Below are 20,180 nucleotides of genomic sequence, written 5' to 3' on the forward strand. Positions count from 1 at the left end.
GGATTGGAAAAGGCAGGAGATGAGTTAGATGAGGGGACAAGCAGAGCCAGCGAGGAAAGGGGGATCTGGCTGTAAGTCCAGGAAAGGTGGGGCTGCTCCAGGACATGGAAACAGCCTAGAATCAGTCCCCGTGTTCCATTATGGTTGTGGTTTCGTCCCTCAGGACATCTGGCCGTGTCTAGACCCATGTTTGGTTTCCATATTCGGCACACGGAGTGCTATTGGCACCTGGTGGGTAGAGTCCAGGGGTGTTACCAAACATTCTGCAAGGCACAGGACAGCCCTCTGCAGCCAAGAATTATCTGTCCAAAATATCAGTAGCGCTGAATCTGAGAAACCCCACCTTAAAAGACAGCAAGTCATTTGTTGTAATTTTCCATTCCTCCTTGGGATGATGCCAAGGTAGGGTGCCTGTTGACAATTGGAAGGAGGGGGTGTCTTCCTTAGAAGCACATGGAGCTCGGTGGATTTTCCTTCAAACATTTATGTGCATGGTCAGAGTTGACTTTATTCAGGGAATAGAATTCTCAGATTTCTTGGCTACCGTGCGGAAAGTAGAGCCCCTTTTTTGCTCATTTTTGTTTTAACTCATTTAGCAAAGTTTTACACTTCAAACTCTTAGGGAGTATGCTGAACCCTCTGGGGCAACCAAAGGTTTGACTCGACCTCATGATTTTCTCAGTCATCCAGATGCCCAGTAAACCTGGTTTCGATCAGTTTCGTATCTATCACATTCCCTCAAATTGATAAAATGGCACGTGATGCAAGCTGTATTACAAAGAGGCAAGATCGACCCATGATTCTACGTGATTCTGTCATGGAAGCCGTGCTGTTCTGCAGCCAGATGCCCAGTAAACCCGGTTCCAATCAGCTTCATATCTATCACATTCCCCCAAATTGATAAAATGGCATGTGATGCAAGCTGTATTACAAAGCGGCAAGATCGAGCCATGATTCTACGTGATTCTATCGTGGAAGCCGTGCTGTTCTGCAGCCAGATGCCCAGTAAACCCGGTTCCGATCAGCTTCGTATCTATCACATTCCCCCAAATTGATAAAATGGCATGTGATGCAAGCTGTATTACAAAGCGGCAAGATCGAGCCATGATTCTACATGATTCTATCGTGGAAGCCGTGCTGTTCTGCAGCCAGGCTCAGGAATCTGTTTGGGGGAATAGAAACACAGGACAAGCTCCCTGGGGTCGCTCTGACTACCCAGTGCTCCCAGAGGTCCGAGTGGGGCTGAGGACTCAGTACGGGGAAGGTGGTTGGCACACACCTCTTGGCTGGTGGTATTATCGACTAGTGGTCAAGAAATGAAAAAAATTAATTCAAGAATTGCTCCTTTGTTAGGTAAGTTAGACGAGAGGTAAAATAAGGGGAAAAAACCCCCCAAGTCTTAATATATGTTGCACCAGAGTACCCATTCTAATAGATTGAAAATGATAAGAAAGTCAGCAGGCCCACGGGGGAGATTAGGGTTGGGGCCAAGGCCTTGAGCTCGCTGCTGGAGGGACCAGACATGGTAGTTTGACTGAATATATAGCTGATCCGCAAGCTGCAGGGACATGATGTGGCCTGGCTCTGGTAGGTTCCAGAACATGCGAAATGGAGGGGGACCGTGCCCACATGGGCTACAGGCCACCTGCACTTCAGGGAGGAGTCAGGCTGGGTACAGTGTGGAGATGGAGTGTGGACCCTTGCATCGGGAGCTCAGTCTGAACCTGCTGGCGGGGAACAGACTGCGGCTCCTGAAGGGCAGAGGAGCACTCAGTCCGCTCAAGTCCCCCTCATCCCCACCTAGGATGGGAGTACCGACCCTCAGGAGCAGGTGCTTGGCTCCACCACTAACAGCCATGTGTCAACTTAGATATGGCCCCTGGCACCTAGGGGGGACTGACTACATAGCCACTCTGATTTCCAGTAAAAATGACGTAGGATATAAAGATGCAGTATTGGCTATGCAGTGTAAAACAGACCTAGTTGGACCATAGGTACAAAGGGGGACCGTAATGGCAATTAACAGATGTGACAGTAGCTCACCTTTCCTGGGCACCTGCTTATCTGCCAGGCTGTATGCTGGGAGCTTCAGGGTACTAAGCGCATTTTCACCGTTACTCCACGAGCTGTTAGGATCTCCACGTGGCAGGAGGAGAAACTGAGACAGAGAGTTAAAGGAACTGTCCAGAGTCTCACAGCCAGTGGCACTGATTTTAGAGTTCATGGTGGAACTGGTTTTAGAGTTCAAGGGGTCTGTCTCTAGAGTCCCTGTCCTTCACCATTTTATTCAACTACTTTTTTTTATTTCCTGTGATTCCATAGAAATAAAACAAATATCCTTGGTACTTGGCAGTTAATAAGCAACTATCAAATATACATTGCCATCTTTTTATATTACCACTTCCAGATTTTTATGCCATCACATTTAGAAAAGTTATTGCTTTAGTGTTCCGTTATATGGGTATACTATAAAAACAGGATGCCTTCACTCATTTTGGTATGTCTTTATACCAGTTTTTTTCCTAGTACTAAACTTTTGGGAATAAGCACACACACATGTGTTTATACACATATGTTGGCTTTCTTTTAGGACGGATTCTTAAGGGTGAGATTCTAGATCAAAGGACCTGACATTTTTACTATTGATGTCATACCGCCGGCCTTCAAAGAGGTGACACCACTTTGCTGTCCCACCCTCTGCACGTGACTGAACATTTTCTCATACCATCATCAGCACTGGATGTTTGAGGAGTTGTTCAGAAGTTCAATGTTTCTGGAAAGTAAATTGCCTCAGCAATTCACTGTGCACTTTTTTTAAAAAAAGGATTTTATTTATTTATTTGACAGAGAGAGATCACAAGTAGGCAGAGAGGCAGGCAGAGAGAGAGGAGGAAGCAGGCTCCCCACTGAGCAGAGAGCCTGATGTGGGACTCAATCCCAGGACCCTGAGACCATGACCTGAGCCAAAGGCAGAGGCTTAACCCACTGAATCACCCTGGCGCCCCTCACTGTGCACTTTTTAACTACTATTGAGGTGGTTCATCTTTAATTGCTTCACTGGCTGTTGAAATTTCCTGAGTGTTGCCTGTTTGTATCCTTGGCTCATTTGTCTCCTAAATGGTTTATTTGTTTTAATGAGCAGCTACTCTATTTTAATATGGAAATATTCAAATAAAGAGCAGATAGAAGGTAAGCATCCTTGACACATTATAGATAATAATTTCTGACCACTATGTCACAAATATTTTTACCTTTTCTATTAATATATTTTCACTTCTGATGTCTCTTGGTGCCTGCATAAAACATATTGTTAGGGGGTCCAATTCGTTAGTTTCTTCCTATGCAGTTTTAAGGCGGCATGCTTATTCAGGAGAGTGGATCCTCCTCCTAACCAGCCTCCACTTTGTCCGGGAAGGATGCTTGGCTCTTTTCTCCTTCACTATCTAGATGCGTCGTGACCCCAGGAACAGCACGTAAGGAGCATTGACTTTGTGCTCGCTCTTGTGCTGAGCAGTTTGCACATATTATAAATTATATGAAGAGAGTGATAGACACTTCCCCTCTTTACAGGTGAGAAAACTGAGGCACAGAGGTTGAAGAGTGGGCCCCAGATCTCACAGGTGTTGGGTGACACGACTGAGTTGGAATCCATTCATTCCAAGCCCAGAGCGTGTGCTCAGAACCAGAGTGCCCTGGGACCATGCTCTGAACCTATAGAACGTGTTCAACAGTAACAACTGTTTTGAGGATGAATCAGATTTGCTGAACAAGCAAAAATTCAGAGCAAATATTTACTGTGACTTGGGAATCCTAATGAGCTGTATTGTTTATCGTCACTGTTAGATTTTGATCTTGAGATAATCACACTGATTTGCTTGTTCTTTTCAAACACTGGCACTGAAGATGATTCCTAAGGAGTTCTGAAAATGTTCAGAGCAGGAGTTTCAACACTGGAATGAGGCTTCCTCGAGTTTCATAACTAAGCATAACAACTATCTTGGATAGAGGAAGGAGGGAAGGAAGGTATAGGAACAGAAATTTATCTGGTTGAGAGGATGCCACAGTTAACAGTGTTCAGAGGCTGGGCTGTCCTTACATTTTTGGGGCTCATGCCTGGTGTGTATCAGTTAGTGGCCTGGTGGGTGGTAGGAGCCAAACCTTGAGCCTGAGCCTCGGAGAGGGAGCAGGAGGGAGGCAATTGGAGAGGGAGTTGCTTTCTATTTCCCTACAGAAGTAGGAAGGTGTGTTGGCTCCTTTCCACCAGTCACAGGAACCAGTGGGCAAAGGGGAGCCTAATTATGGAAACATTAGCAGGGCGGGTGAGCTCATCTTCCCATATTTTGATGGGAAGAGGCGTGTTTGGATGCCCAGTTCTAGGGCAGTGCCTCACTCTCTGGTCTGTCTCACACCTTGTCCACAGGACTCATGGCCAGGGGTCACAGAATTCTCGGCCGATTAGTTGCAGGGTCTGTGACAGAAACTGCAGACTAGTCCTAGCTCTCTCTTGCTCAGAAACAGTTAGCAGTGAGCAGCGGATTGACAGACAAAGAGCGTAAGACGAGTAGGTGTTGGGTCATTGGTGCTGAGCCATGAGATCTGCAACTCAGTGACTTGCTCGGTCCTGGTTCCGGGAGGAGGGTTTGACCAAGGGCAGTGAGGGAGCAGCAGCTGAGGTGGCTGAGAGCACAGGGTCGGTCTTCCCAGCGGCGGACTGTGCTTCCTTGCCAGGCTTGGCCTCCTTCTCCCCTGTAAACTCAGGATGATGCTGCTGCTTTAATAGGGTGGTGGGTGATTTAAGAGAGGCAGCACCGACATGTGCTTAGCTCACTGTTGTTCCTACCCTAACCCTAGAGCTTTCCTGGGTTTTGTTCTATTAAAGAAGGTAATTGTTAAATAAATACGGATGCGAGCTGGAGACAAGATTTTGTGCCCTGGCATAAACATGCTAGAGGATTACACAACAGCCAGGTTAACAACCCAGCTGGTGCCGTGTGCGGCAAGTGGCTACCTGGGAAGATGCGTCTCACGGCAAATGATTTGTTCTAAATGGGATTTGCCGACAAGGGATGTGACCTTGTGAGGTAAGTGTGACTGAAAGCCAGCCAGGGATTCAGAGTTACCGTCTGGTGCCTAAGAGGCTCTTTCTGGTTTCCTGAGTATTGCCGGTAAGGGGCTGACAAGAGGGGAGAGTGCTGGGGGCGGGGGGCAAGGGGGAGTGAGCTTGATACCGGTAGAGCCTAGAAAAGCCAGAGACACAGAGGCCTGAGGAAGAGGAGGTTTTGTAAAACTCCTTCTGACTTCTGGGGCAGGATCCCTGTTTTCTCAAAATGTGGCTGTGACTAGATTGCAGATTTCTTGGGGGTTTGAACTTTGTTGCTTTTTTTAAAGTGAAGAATCATTGAGCTACTGTATTATATTCCTGTGCACAATGTACTGATTCAACTGACGTTTGTATACATTTGGAGCTTTGCCGGATTGGATTTGGGAATCTTTCTGGGTTCTGAAGAAATTGGCAAAATTTTCTCCTTTAAACTGAGCAAAGCTACCGGTGAATTTTTAAGTGAGGTGTGAGCAGGGGTGTGTTTGGAAGAGCGGAGAGCAGGTGGCAACAGTCCGGGAGAGAGCCTGACTCAGGCTGTGGCCGTGGTGAGTAGGAGCCACTGAGGAGACAGGGAAGGCATTATCTGGAGGACGGTGACTGGATTTTATGGTGAGAAAAAGGAGTCTGGGTGATGCCCAGGCAGCCATTAGCCCAGCAGCATGGGATGGCTCTCAGGCCACTTTGTGGGCTTTGGGCATTAAGTGTGAGTGTCCGTGGATCACAAGTACAACTTCCCCTAGCCAGCTATATAGATGTTTCTGGAACTCAGGTACATGTAGGTGATGGTTGAAGTCTAGGCTTAAATGCCATAACCTGGGGAGAAAGCAAGTGAGAGGAGCAGCAACTGGGTAAAGCTGTGGAAACCAATGTGTGGTCTTGTCATCTTGTGAAGTGCTGGAACCGAGAAGCTCACTTTCTTGCCAACTCAATGAACCTTGAAATCGATTGTCTTCAAGTGTGAATATTTTTCAAGCCAGAGCGGCCCGCCTTGGTGTGATGTTTCAGGAAGAGACAGCCTTTACTGGGAGAGCCATAGTGAGCACATTTTAAAGAGAAGGAAAGGTTCTTATTTCCCATTAAATCTTTGACTTGCTCTGGGAATTTTCTTACAGCGTCCAACCTGCTCTCCCTTGTGCTGTGCAAACCCCACGTTTCCTATAAGGTGCACCTTCCCCTCCATGTTGTGAATGTTCAAAACCCTTCCTGAGAAGTTTGATTTTCCTTGGTAGTCTGTGCAGGTGAGGGCGTGGGTGGTCCTTCGGGATGTGAGCCTCTCTCTCTCTCTCTGTCTCATGCGATTCCCAGGATGCCTTTGGAAATGGAGCAGAGGCTTTCTGATGATTACTGAGTGAGCTGTTTGGATCCAGTCATGCAAGGAGGAATGTGATTACCTTTGCTTGACAAGGGTCTGCAGAGGAAGCTTGGTGGTAACTCTTCACTTATAAAGGTTGAATGAACAGGGAACTAAAACCCCAAAAATGTAGGTTGAAGAGGCCGACTCTGACCTGGTGAAAAAAGAAAGAGTGGCCAGAGGTGCAGCTGCTGAAGCATTTTGCAAAGGAGACTTTTGGAAATTGGAGGGGACAGGCCCAAAGAGAGGGAGAGAGAGAGACGGGGCTGATGGCATTGGTATCTCACAGCATGTGCTTACCACACTGACCATGGTCACAGAAGCTCAGATTCACATTGAAAAAAATCTTTATTTCTGAGTGAGGTTATGTGTTTGGTTCAGAAACTGACTAGAATTAAAATGGACTACAGCAGTGCTTCAAATCCGTCTCATGGTGCCCTGCACTGTGTCTCCTCCTGGTGGGATGGGGCCTTCGTGGGATGAGCGAAAGGAGACTCCCTGTGCACGTGAATGCAGTGAGAAGAGACATTGATGTTCAGGAAAGAATCTGGAAGAAGGAAGGATTAAGGATTAAGGCTTCTTCCAGTCCTTACGTAGAAAAGTCTTACCCTCCCACCAACCCCGCAGAGAAATGATCACAGCAGAGGTAGCATAGCACAGTGGTGAGGAGCTTGGGTGCTAGAGCTGGACTACTCGGATTCAGATCCCGGCTTGAGTTTTAGCTGTGTGACTCCAGGGAAAATCCTTAACCACTCTGTGCCTCAGCTCCTCATCAGTGAGTGGAGTAATACTAGTACTAACCTCCGCAGCTCGTGGGAGAATTCAAGGAGTAAACCAAGTAAAGCGCTTAGCGTGAGAATGCCCCACAGAGAGTATATTAAGTAAGTAGAATTAATGAGTGAGCGCGGGCACCCACCTCCACCCCAGTGGATCCCGCTTTCCTCGGAGCAGAGGCAGAGCCCAGCCAAGAAGGAAGCCAGCCTTGCCCTTGGAGAGTGCTCTGGAGAATTCAAGGACACCGGGCACATCCGAGACAAGTATCTGCAGCCTACATCCCGTTCGATGACTGTGATAGAGCGTACTTCCAGGAGAGCTCAGGAATTCAGAGGTACTTACGCCACACTTTAGGAATACTCAACTTTGATAGTCACATCGCCCCAGAGAAATAATGTCATTCCTGAGAGGTTTGGTGCCCCCACAAATGTGTGGTCCTGGTTTTATAAACATGAGATTAGAAATGGCTAGAGATGCGTCCCTATAAGGAGGTGGGCAGGTCAGAGCCTGCCACATGCAGGCATCTGTCTCGTCAAGGTGTTGGACGGGACAGGGTATGAGGGGAACAGAGGGTGTGGTGACCCGTGTCAGCAGCAGGCTTCCAGGCGGAAACCAATACTGACTTACTGGCCTTGGGAAGATACTGGAAAACGTATTTTTTTTTCTTTTTTTTAACCAGTGTCAAGCTTTGTAAAGTTGCCTTTGAAATCGAAAGGTAAATAATTTTGATCATGGAATGGGAGAAGGGAAGCAAAGATGAGGTACCTTGTGTTTGTAAAAAACATGGCTGGGGCTTGGGTTCACATGGATAGGTCGTGTCTGTCAGTCAGTGAGCAAACCCCTGGAAGAGGGTTTGTCCCCAGGGAAGCAAACCCCTGGGGAGCCCCAGGCCTGAGCATCTCATTTCAGAGGGACTTCACCTGGATGGACTTATCAATGTCGACATTTTATGAGCCTTGGTATTAGGCTGACTGCTTTGAGGTTGTGGCAGAAGGAAAGCAAAATCCTATTCGTGCCTTCGTTATTTATCCAGCTCCTATATTCCTGTATTTGCCACATTGTTGGTTCTGAGGTACAACGGGGAACATGAGCCGTACGAAGCCTCAAACACTGAGCGTACAAACAGCGCAGCAATGAATGTGTGTAGTGGGAAGAGGGCTTTTGAGGGAAGGAAACAGGGCTGTGTGGTGGAGGGTCATAGGGATAGAAGGATACACCCTTGAGGAGAACTTGCACAAGGGCACAAAGCTACCGGCAGGGATTTCATTACACTGTTATTTAAAAGAGCGGAGAGCTGGGGAGTGGCTATCGAAGGAAAACACGGAATAGGCGTCTTATGGAATGCAACCGGCAGTTATAAGAAATGTAGCCTACCAGAAGCACTGACATTCTTGCTGTGTCAGTTGCTGTATAAAAAGATTATAGGATAACACAGGCTTCAATTTTCTTTTAAGCTGGAAATTTACCCACCTGATGTGTTGTAGCAGTGGTAATCTCTGATCAAAGGGAACTTAACTTTTATCGGTAGTCTTAAACTTTTTTGAAGGAAGGATGTATTCCTGTAATTACATATTCATTTTTAAAAGGTTCTTTAGAAAAAAGGATACTGGGATGGCAGTGGTCCAAGATGACTCCTCAAGCAGTTGGCCTGAATTTTGAAAGACGAGACGAACTCCCTGGGCTGAGGGAATGCCACGTTCCGTGGCAAAGGGGGAGAAGGGCTTGATGCCCCCAGATAACAAAGAGGGGTCTCAAGAGATAGGGTTGTAAATCGTAGACTGGGGACACAGGTGCCATGGAGACAAGACGAGGTTGCACAGCAAACAGGTTATGTCCTGCGGGACCTTGAAAACCAGAGCATGGAGTCCAGTGGTTATTTGCTGTGTAAGATTAGCCATGCACCTCTGAGGAGATGCCTGTCTTCCTGGTGGGGATCAGATTGGAGGTGAGGAGAAGTGGACACTGGAATGCTGGGGGTGTAGCTTTTGATGCAGAACTACCTATAAACATTGGTACCTTGGACTTGGGCATTGGTTCTCAACCCTGTGGAGCACTGAAAATAACCTGAGATCAGTCTACACCTCAAAATGATGGAATACAGTTTCTAAAGGTAGGACCTGAGCATTAACATTTTAAAATCCTGTATCTCAAGGGTGAGGATCACTAAGCTGGAGGTGGCTCTAGGCCGTGGAGAACTTGAGGCCCACACTGGAGAAATAATCAGTAGTCCTCACTGCTAGATATCCCAGGCCCACCCTCTTGGAGCAGGCTGAGTCCCACAATGGGACACAATGGGGACTGTGTGACTTTGTAGGGCAGCACGTGGACTGGAGGCCTGTGTGCATTTCCTTTGGTGATAGACCTTGTAGACAATTCTGGCCCCTTGCTGCTTTTTTTTCTCTTCCTATTATCTCCTTTTAAAACAATTCATTCTTCGTCGGCATTTTCACCAGCAGATGGCCAACGAAGTAGAAAGCAAATGCTTCCCACACAAGTCCATGTGGTTACTATTGGTAATTTGGAGGCATGACTTGAGGGGGTAGAAAATAGAAAATGAGGTTGTGGAGAAAAACCCTGGATGAAATATAAGATTTGAGGTTTATCTCCAGCTGTCAATTATCTGTACTTTATTACCATATTAAGAGTTGACTCTGGTGGGTTCACGTCTAAAGCATGTGAAAGGGCAATTAGAATTCTAGAAGCAAACTAAGTCATGAGGTAGAAAGGTATTACTACACACAGACTCTGAAACACGCCGGGTTCCTCATGGTGGTTGCATTCGATATCTGGCTCTTAAAGACACACATAGCCTGTTTCTCTGCTGTATAACTAAAGTTTTTCACTCTCTAGTATACTTCTCTTCCCATCAGTGAAAAACAGAGGTGTATAGGAGGGGCCGTTATATGAAACATTTAAAATTAAGCTTGACCAGTAAACATGGATTAGACTAGTAGTTGCAAATTCTGGAAGTGGGAGAACTTGTCTAATGCCCACACAATTTTGTGTCTTAAGCTGTCACAGAACACCAGAGCTGGAAGCTCCCATCCTCCTGTTGCACTTTATTATATGAGTACATAAGGAGGAGGCCAAGCCAGACCCAAGGCAGGGCTGTTTTCACCTCTGGAGGCCACTATCTTGAAACCTCAGCCTGAGGCTTGGCATCCCTTCCATTTCTACAAGTTCATAGAGAATTCCAGTCTCTCTTTATCCTAGTGTCACTACTTGCCTAGATGTCTAAGGGACACTTAACACAATTTACTAGAATCTGTGGCTTAGAATAAAGTTTTTTTTAAACGCAAAATCAAAGTACACACAAAGTAGTGAGATACCTCACTACTGTCTGTAGTTAATATTAGACTGATTTGCTTGGCACCTGAATTACCTTTACACCTGAATTAGCTACAACCTAGCTAATGTATCTTTTCCTATTGCTATTTATACTGTGTAGATTCAAATTCTGTTTGAATTTGAATTCAACTACTCCATGTTTTCAGCAGAAAGAATGTGTTGGACCCATTAGTATTTTCTTCTAAAACAGAGTAACAAAATAATGGCTTATGCATTAAGATTCCGGCCAGTAGTTCAGCTCTTGAATATATTCGGTATCCATGACCCATGCTTTATATTCCTTCTAAACTTTGCATGCTACAGGGACAATAAATACTTTCCTGTCTAACTTTGGGTTCTCACCATGGAAACATCAGACCAACAGCTGGGCTCAGTTAAATGTCTTTTCATTCTCTTGGCTGGCAAAAAATCTTTTAAGGGAAATTAAAAAAAAAATTTGGTGGACAATAAAACTATTTTTGAATGAAATCACTGCTTCATTTGTCAGATATATGTCTTAACTGATTAAGATCACTAATTAGAAGTTTTCACATCTCATCTTGGCCCTTGGCAACCTAGAAACAGTCTTGAAGTTAACAGCAAGTGTGAGTCACTGCGAAGCCAAATCCGAAGGGGTTTAAGTATTCGTTAACACTGATGCAAACGGAGCCAAGGGGATGCTTTCTCTGTCATAAATTTAACAAAACATTTCCATGAAATATTTTTTCATCTAATTTTGATGTCATGCACATTTTACAGAACTCAATGGAGCATGTAAAATGTATGCATTTTATCTAAACCTTAAGACAAAGCTTTCCTATTAATTGCCACAAATGTCATACCAATGTCAAGCGTCAAACTTAGGTCAAGACGTTGAGCTCCTCAAGGTACTCCAGCAGGTCTGGGATAACGGACCGTGAGCAGCTTCATCCATTCTTCCAGTGTGTTGTGTATCATACTGTCTGTGCTGCGCGGGGGGAGGATTGAGAGGCACAGTGCAGGAGATCGTTGCATAGAAGGACGGTGCAGTGATGACAGAGCAATAAAACCAGTTTAGATTTTGGTCTCCTGGGGTAGGCTGGTGGTAGAAAGGACACTAGCCTGGCTATCAGGAGAGCAGGGTTCTGTCTGGCAGGTTGTGTGATCTTGCCCTCTATGGACCTCATCTTTCTTATCTCAGCATGGGGAGGTCTCTAAGGCCCTGTCTCAGTTCTTGCCAGGCTTTTTCTTTGACCACCCTTAGAAGGTGCTTCTGCGCTGAGTATCACGCTAGGTCCACAGTGCCAAAGGACTTCAACGGTCAGCAGCTATTTACTGGGTGTCCCTGGGCACTGGGTCTGCTGGAGAGACAGCTGGAGGAGTCTCTCCAGGCAGGGAAATGTCTTTTGCGGAGAGACCTGCAGAATAAGCCAGGCTTTGGGCGGATAGATCGATAGACCGATTAAGACCGGGAGAGGGAGATTACGAAGGGATAGTGAAAGGTGAAGTCAGAGAAATGGTAGAGGGCCTTAAAGCATTAGCTGGGCAAATTGGATTAAATCCTAAGGTTTGAATAGGGCAATGTCATGTGCAAACGCCCATCTTCTCCTCTGGTCAGTTCCTCCTCAGCCTTCTGAGTTCTGCTCCAGTAGCACAACTGTGTGGAAGTCTTGCTTTCCAGACCAGTCAGTCCTCCACTCCCCAGCTGAATACTTCCTGACACAATTAGTCATATAATGTCCTGCCCCCCCACAGGCGTATAAACTCCAAGGACAGGAACCAGAGTCTTGCATAAAATAAAAGCTCAATAAGTAATTGTTGGCTAAAGGGAGAGATCACTCTTATCCCATAGTTAGACCTTTTTGCTTTTGAAAATAGTAGTCGTTGCTTATGGGAAATGTCTGTATCATCTGCTGTGACCCTAAAACTGCTCTGAGAGAAACCTGTTTTAAAAATCCCAGGGGAACAGTGTTGGATCAATCATAATCCTTGGTTTATGGGTATCATCATTGTGGGTCCTTGTGTGGCCCCCTCATTTGTTTTTATATAAAATTTACCTATTGGTATAAAAAAAATCAATGAGAATATGGTATTGCTAAAAAACAAAAAACAGAGAATTTCCCCTTACACTTAGCCATGTGCTTCCATGTTTCTCATCTCTGTGCCTGGATAACCAACATTCTCGAATATGTTTTATTGTTATCCTTATGGGTTTGTTGTTTTATGATGTTATCAAACGCATTTGTCTAACTAAACCCATTATGCAGTTTTGTGGTTTTGAGCTTTTAGAAAGTGTATCCTATGGTATGGTCCTTCTTACATGTCCTTCCTCCACGTTAGATGTATCTAACGTTTATCCGTATCGTCACGTGAAGCTGACCGCCATCTATTTTTCACCACTTGGACTCTACCTTGATCTGTTTATCATTTTTCTTGTTGGTGAGCGTTTGCTGAGTGTTTGGGTTGTTTCCATTCCTTGGCAATAACCAGCAGTGCTGCTGAGAATATTTTTAGACTCCTATCTTGGTGCATGAGTGTTTTGGTATCTCTAGGGAGGGTTTCTCAATCTTGGCACCGCTGACATTTTGGATCGAATTCTTCTTTGTTGTCCTGCACGTTGCAGGATGTTTAGCGGCATCCTTGACCTCTACCTGCTAGGTGACGACAGCACCCCTTCCACAGCTGTGACAACTCAAAGTATCTCCATTGACAAATGTCTCTTGCGGGGACTGAATCACCCCAGTTCAGAACCACTGCTCTGGGGTATAGAGATGCCATCTAGCAATGGCATTGCTGGGTTACGATACGGGTGTTTGACTTCCCACGATAGCCTCAGTTACTTTGCCCAAGTGATCATAGCGGTTCACACTCCTGTCAGCAATACGTGGGTCAGATGACCTACATTCCCTTCCGCTCTTGCTGTCACCAGACTTCTTAATCTTTCCAAGCAGAGATAAGATGGTATCTCATTGTGGTCTTGATTTATATTTCCTGATCGATAGGTTAAAATATCTCTTCCTAGATATTTATTGGCCACGATCATGTATTTTTCCCAATTTTATTGTTGTGTTTTTATTTTTAAAATATGTCTTTGTAGGTTTTGATATGAGTATGTCTATTAGATGTACTGAAATGCCTTCTTTGAATTCATTGCTTGACTTTTCCTCATCCGTAGTATTTTGGTCTTAGAATATATTTTAAATTTTTTTTGTACTTTTCAAATGTTCAGAAACGTTCATTTTCCTTTTTGTCTTGAGAAGCCTAAGAAATGTGACATCAGGCTGAGATCCAAATTGGGAAAATAAAGTTGGCTTTGAAGGAAGCTACGCCCTGCCAACTTGGTCAGACTGTGGGCCTCTGGGTCTCTTTTCTAATGTGGAGAGGGTGGCCTCCAGTCTGAGATCGCCTGTGGTATAAAAAGGAAAATGCCTGTTGGGCTCAGAGTAGACTTCTGCAGTGGAGTAACTCTTTTATCATTATAAATAAATAAATAAATAAATAACCAACCCTCTTGATATTTGAAAGACAAAGACCAGAGACCCAGAATTCTCAGAGTAGACCTCTGCAGTGGAGTAACTCTTTTATCATTATAAATAAATAAATAAATAAATAACCAACCAACCAACCCTCTTGATATTTGATAGACAAAGATCAGAGACCCAGAATTCTTTCTGCATGAATGTAGACAAAAACAAGTTCTACTTGTTTTTAAGAGAAAATTCAGCTAGAGGAAAATCAAAATTGTCTGAACTAATTCTTCATCCTAAATCTTATCAACGTCAAAGATTCTGGTTGACTAATTCATCATGGGCTGAAACTAACATCAAGCATCAAAAGAGTACTTCTTTCTCCATCTACACCAAGAGAGTACTTCTTTCTCCATCTATTTGGATTATAGGGCAAGGCCAGTACCTTGACTATAGAGTGCCCTGGAAGTGGGCCCTCCAAGTAGGTCATTGTACTGCCTGCCATCAGTCCTGCCCTACCTCTCATGAGAGTAAACTATGGGACACACAAGTCATGTGACAGTTTGGTGCAGGATCTGTAGATGTTGAGCTCAAAGAGGATAGAATTGGGAATGTAGGTCAGGATAGTGATCTCCAGACGTCTGTGGGGCAACTACGCAGAAGAGAGGGGGATCAGAAAGAGTGTACAAAGCAGAATTAGAGGTGGAAGCGTGTTGCTGTCTGTCAATGGTGTAGAATGCTTTACAGACTACTGTGTTCTCTTTCTGGGGGCTTCAAGCAGAGTTCTGAGAGCCCCTCGGTGCAAAATGTTAGAGATTCCCTGATAGGGCCCAAAAGGCAGTGGTGATGTTGTTGATGATGCTGAGAGCTAAAACAAACTGATTTGTCTGCCCTATGCCAAGCCTTTCCCCAGTGCTTTTACATAGGAATGCAACCCTCCCACAAGGTGTAGCTTGTTGCTACCCCATGCAGGGCGAGGACCACAGGACCTAAAGGCACACTAAGTGGCGGAACTGCGGTATAACCCAGGCAGCCTGGCTCTGAGCGTCTCCAACTCTAGCAGACTTCGCTTCTGGTGCATTTACCTCCTGGGGGAGCAAGTAAAATCAAGGCACTTTGGAGGGAGGGATTCAGTGTTTTAAAGAAGAAACACCCATTTGTTGTCAGGATAGAGGGCGTTCTCGGTAGACTAGAAGTAATGGCATCCGTAAATTCCAACTGCAGCCGAGTGAAGGTGGTGGCATCAGGCTGCAGGCCGAGGGAACAGTTTTTATCCGGGCTGCTGCTGGAGCAGGCGGGAGAAAAAAAGAGTAAGGCTGATAAGGGGTGATGTGTGAGTGAAAGCTGTCCTGGGCCCAGAAGGACAGACGAGGTGTGTGGGTTTACGTCTGGTGGCGTTACAGGAGGAACGTGGCCCTCAGCGATCCACTGGCCTCCTTGTTTGTGACATAGGAACCTTCCCTCCAGGTCTGGGGCGTGGAATCATTGGGTTTTGCCAATGCTTTTCTCTTTCAACTTTTTCAGATTCCATCCGTTCTTCCTTAGTTCTACAGTTGTAACCCTCGCTCTCCTAAGTAATTCTTTATGAGGCTTGCATGACTCTGACTCCAAAACCTGACCCATACATTATAAGAAAGAGAATTTACAGATCAATTTTTGCAGATGTAGGTGAAAATTTTATGAAAAAATATTAACAAATAGAACCCAGCTGTATATAAAAGGAATAATATGACAAAGTAGTGTTTTTTTTTTTTCCTGGCATACAAGTTTGGTTTAATATTTTAAAAAAGTAGTCTCTGTAATTCACTGTTAATGGGAAAAAGGGGAAATCATTGGATTATCTTTTTAAATGGAAAAAACACATTTGACAGAATGTAATATTCATTTATGATAAAAATTCTTGGAAAATAAGGACACTTTAATCTTATAAAAAATGTCTACACAAAACTATGGCAAACCTCATACATTCCTCTGATATTTGGAAAAATAAAGGAATACTTAAATTCATCACTTCAATTTAATCTCATTGGAGTTCATAGCCAGAGTAATAAGGCAAGAAAGATATGAGAATTTGAAAGCAATAACCACAACTGTCATTACTTACAGATGATATGATTGTCTACATAGGAAGTCTAAAAGAATCTACATAAGATATATTACAGTCAATAAATATGGAAAGGTTGCTAGATACAAGGTAAATTGTTTTTAAAAAGTCATATCAACAAATAGAAAAATGAAGTTTAGAAATTGATAAATGATATCGCTTCTTGGCCTTTTGGCTAAGATCAAGTGTAGAAATTGATAAATGATAAAAATTTATACCTAGAAATACATTTAACAAAAGGTATGTAAGATTTCTACTGAAAAATTACCACACCATTAAGAGAGAGTAAAGATGGTTGCAATAAAATTAGATCTAAATAAAGACTATACCAGGCCATGGTTTGAAAGACTCAATATATAGATGTCAGTTCTGCAAATTTGTACATAAATTTAATATAATCCCAAGCAGTAGCCCAGCAGGGTTTTATGGAAACTGACAGCCTGATTCAAAATTCTAGTAGAAATGAGAAGAACCTTCATTTATTAGAAAAACCATGAAATGAATCCAAAGGCAACCCAGAGAGTGAAAAGATTCTTGCAACACATTAAGTTCTTAATCTCTTTTTTTTTTTTTTTAAGATTTTTATTTATTTACTTGACAGACCGAGATCACAAGTAGGCAGAGAGGCAGGCAGAGATAGAGGAGGAAGCAGGCTCCCCGCAGAGCAGAGAGCCCGATGTGGGGCTCGATCCCAGGACCCTGGGATCATGACCTGAGCCGAAGGCAGGGGCTTTAACCCACTGAGCCACCCAGGTGCCCCTTAATCTCTTTTTTTAAAAGATTTTATTTATTTGACAGGGAGAGACACAGCAAGAGAGGGAGCACAAGCAGTGGGAGAGAGGGAGAAGCAGGTTTCCCCATGAGCAGGCAACCCGATGTGGGGCTTGATCCCAGGACCCTGGGATCATGACCTGAGCCCAAGGCAGATGCTTAACTGAATGAACCACCCAGGGGACCCCCAAGTTCTTAATCTTAAAGAAGTCCTATTTCCCTCTCTCTTGTTTTTTTTTTTTTTTTTGATAGTCAGTGCCCTTTGTGTCCTGTTTCAAATTTTTTTTTGCCTACACCAAGGTCTTAATGGTATCCTCTTACATATCCCTCTAAAAGCTACACACAGATTAGATGACTAAAATGAAATAGACAGAACCTGCCAAATTTTGGCCAGGATGTGAGACAGCCAGGATGCATATATACTACTAATGGGGATATGCATTTTAAAAAATTGTTTAACATGCTCTAACAAAGATGAACCCAAGCATAAATGATGCAGAAATGCCATTCCTGTATACATACTGCCTAGTAATATAAACATACAGTCAATGAAAGACATATACTGCTATGTTCGTAATAGCCCTATTCAAAATAACCTCAAACTGAAAAGTGCCCAGTTATCAACAGTAGAATGGGTGATAACTAAATTGTGGTCTAGTCATACAAGGGAGTATTATATAAAAAGGAGCAAGAATGATCTTCAGTGTCACATAACGACATAGATGAATCCCACAAATGTTATGTTGAACAAAAGAAGCTGGACATGAGTCCTTCTAGCCAGAAGGAAAACCCGCCAGGCTAATCTCTGCTGTTTGAAGTGAGGTAGGGAAGGGAAGCAATTGGAAGGGAGCATTGAGGGAGTCCTGGTTATGGGGATGTGTTTCTTTTGTGAAACGTCAGTGATTTGTTTACTATACTGAATGTACTTGATACTTCAGTAAGAAGAGAAAGCACAAGGGAAGGACAGCGAGAGCAAAGAGTTAAAGATCTTGGCAAAATGCTGCCTGGGGAAGGGGGGGTAGGGTGGCTTCGTGAGGACTGAAGGCATGAAAGCACTAGCCACGTTGAGAAGGTAGAGGAGGGACACAAGGAGATGGCAGTGGAGCCCTGGAGGGGGCAGGGGAATGAGAGATGGAGGTGAGTGAGAGTTTGGGGTCAGGGTGCGGTAGGAAGTTGAGATGTACGTTTTCCAAGGTGGACTGGTTCTGTATGATGGTGACGTCCAGAGTATGAGGGCCGATGTGAGAAAAGGTGAGCATCACCGAAGTTAAGAACACAAGGGACGGAGAAATCCGCAGGGCCTGGGGTAGAGGTTCTGTGTGGAGAGTGACGTGAGTCAGTGTGGACCAGGCTCAGAGCCCAGAGGAGGTTGTAATGATTCGGTTATCAAAGTCTGTACTCCTGTAGCTTCAAGGACAAAACCCTGATTAAACTGTCTTAAGCGCCAGTTTGAATTTGTTATCTTCCGTTAGTGAACAGCGAGGGTAGAGCTTCGGAAGTACTGGGTCCGAGTGTTAAAACTGTCACGGGGTGGCTACCTGCAACGCCCGACCCCCCACCTCTGCTGTCCTTGGGTCGGCTTTGGTGACAGGCAGCCGTCCACGACTCACAGCTACACACTTTGGGGGCCCGTATGGTTATATGTCCCGGGAGGCACCAGGAGAAATCTCAGGGGTGACATCACTGACCCCATCAGGACCCTGTGCCCACCCTTGAGGTGGCAGCGGATCAGCCCCTGCACCACGTGTCCTGGGGCCCAGGGAGTAGAAGGTAAAAACCATGTCCCCTGTGGAGGTAAGGGCCAGATCGGCCTGACCCTCCGTGGTTTCTAGCCCAGAGGGGTGCGGTGAAGTGAGGACTCTGGCTTTCTGCAGGAGCTGGGGCAGGGCAGAGAACACTCACCACTGGATTCTGTGCGGAGGAGGGGCCTGCCCGAGGCCTTGTAGTGGGGGAGGGCTGCAGGGCGGGGAGGGGGGGGCGGGGTGCTTCCAGCCAACCGGACAGAGAAGCTTGGCCCGTGCTGGCTTATTGGATCTCTACCCACACTCAGATTTCCTCATCTCTGAACTGTCTCCTCTCTCCTGACAGACTGAGTGCGTTCTTTTCATTTCGGCCGGCTGCAGTGTTTTGTTTACGGTTTTGCTCTGTCTTCTGTTTGTAACGCTTCTCTCGCTTTTCCATCTCGCGTCTCTGCGTTTCTCCGTTCCTGCCCTTGTCTCAGGGAAGAGGAGGAGGAAGAGGAGCCAGTCACGGAGCCCAATTCAGAGGAGGAGAGAGAGGAGGACGCCCCCTGTCAGGGCAAGGACAGGTACCGAGCCGGGACCCTCCCAGGCTCCCACTAACAGCCTGAGGGCCCTTTCAGAAATCTCCCTTCCTCACTGGCTCCCACTGCCAATCCTCACCCTGAACACAGAGCCACAGAGTGCCTAGGTGTGTAGAAATAACTGAGCACGTGTTCGTTAGAGGGCTGCACTTTCCCTTCTTGACCTTGCTTTGTGGGAAAAATCACAAATCACGTAGCTGGTTTTCCCCCTGCTGTTCCCTCCCTCATTAGTGTTTGCTTAGATGGACACCAACCGGAAGGAGGTTCACGTCTGCTCGGAGAATGTTACTAACCCTTTCAGCAGTGTAGGAAGGATAATTCCATGTGTCCCCTTCCTCCTGTAGATTCTACCAATATAATAGTGGCTAAAGAGTGTGGACAACGACTGTGTTATTGATGCGGGATTGTTTTTGATCCAAGTGGACAGGACTGCTTTTCACCCCATGCAGCCCAGAAGAATTTCCCATGATTTGTTTTCACTCTGAGAATAAGTACTCTCATTCTACAGGTTTTCGAGGGAGTTTACTGTCCTCTGCTCATACCTTCCAAGGATGCCTTCTTTCTTTGTTTTTCTTTTTCTTTTTTTTTTTAAAGATTTTATTTATTTGACAGACAGAGATCACAAGTAGGCAGAGGGGTAGGCAGAGAGAGAGAGGAGGAAGCAGGCTCCCTGCCGAGCAGAGAGCCCGATGTGGGGCTTTATCCCAAGACCTGGAGATCATGACCTGAGCTGAAGGCAGAGGCTTAACCCATTGAGCCACCCAGGTGCCCCGAGGATGCCTTCTTTCTGCCTTCAGGCAATGTTAACAGATACAGGCATCCTGCAGATATTTTTAATTTTATAGGTATTTTTGCAGATTGATGTGTTTATAAAAAAGAAAAAGTGATTTCATTTTCTAAAATTCAAAAATAATTCTGAAGTTGATTTTTTTTTTGTTTAACTGATTACCACTGCAAATTGACAATTTTACTGTTTTTTCCAT

General features: G+C 45.1%; 1 protein-coding gene and 1 pseudogene across 10 annotated transcripts in view; both read left to right on the forward strand.

Moving 5' to 3' along the window:
* The window catches only part of FHOD3 (formin homology 2 domain containing 3), a 454,740-nt gene that overhangs the window by 314,799 nt on the left and 119,761 nt on the right, over positions 1 to 20,180 (forward strand). For 7 of the 10 annotated variants that reach the window (XM_004752275.3, XM_004752277.3, XM_004752278.3 and 4 more), the window contains exon 11: positions 19,096 to 19,182. The exons of the other annotated variants lie outside the window; for them this stretch is intronic. In XM_004752275.3, coding sequence (XP_004752332.1) covers positions 19,096 to 19,182 — 87 coding nt within the window. The remainder of the gene's footprint in view (positions 1 to 19,095; positions 19,183 to 20,180) is intronic. 10 annotated transcript variants of the gene reach the window in all.
* On the forward strand, positions 16,259 to 16,336 carry LOC123387709 (annotated as a pseudogene).

This window comes from Mustela putorius, unplaced genomic scaffold, assembly GCF_011764305.1.
Source record: "Mustela putorius furo isolate JIRA1106 unplaced genomic scaffold, ASM1176430v1.1 tig00003858_pilon_pilon_pilon, whole genome shotgun sequence".
NCBI lineage: Eukaryota > Metazoa > Chordata > Mammalia > Carnivora > Mustelidae > Mustela > Mustela putorius.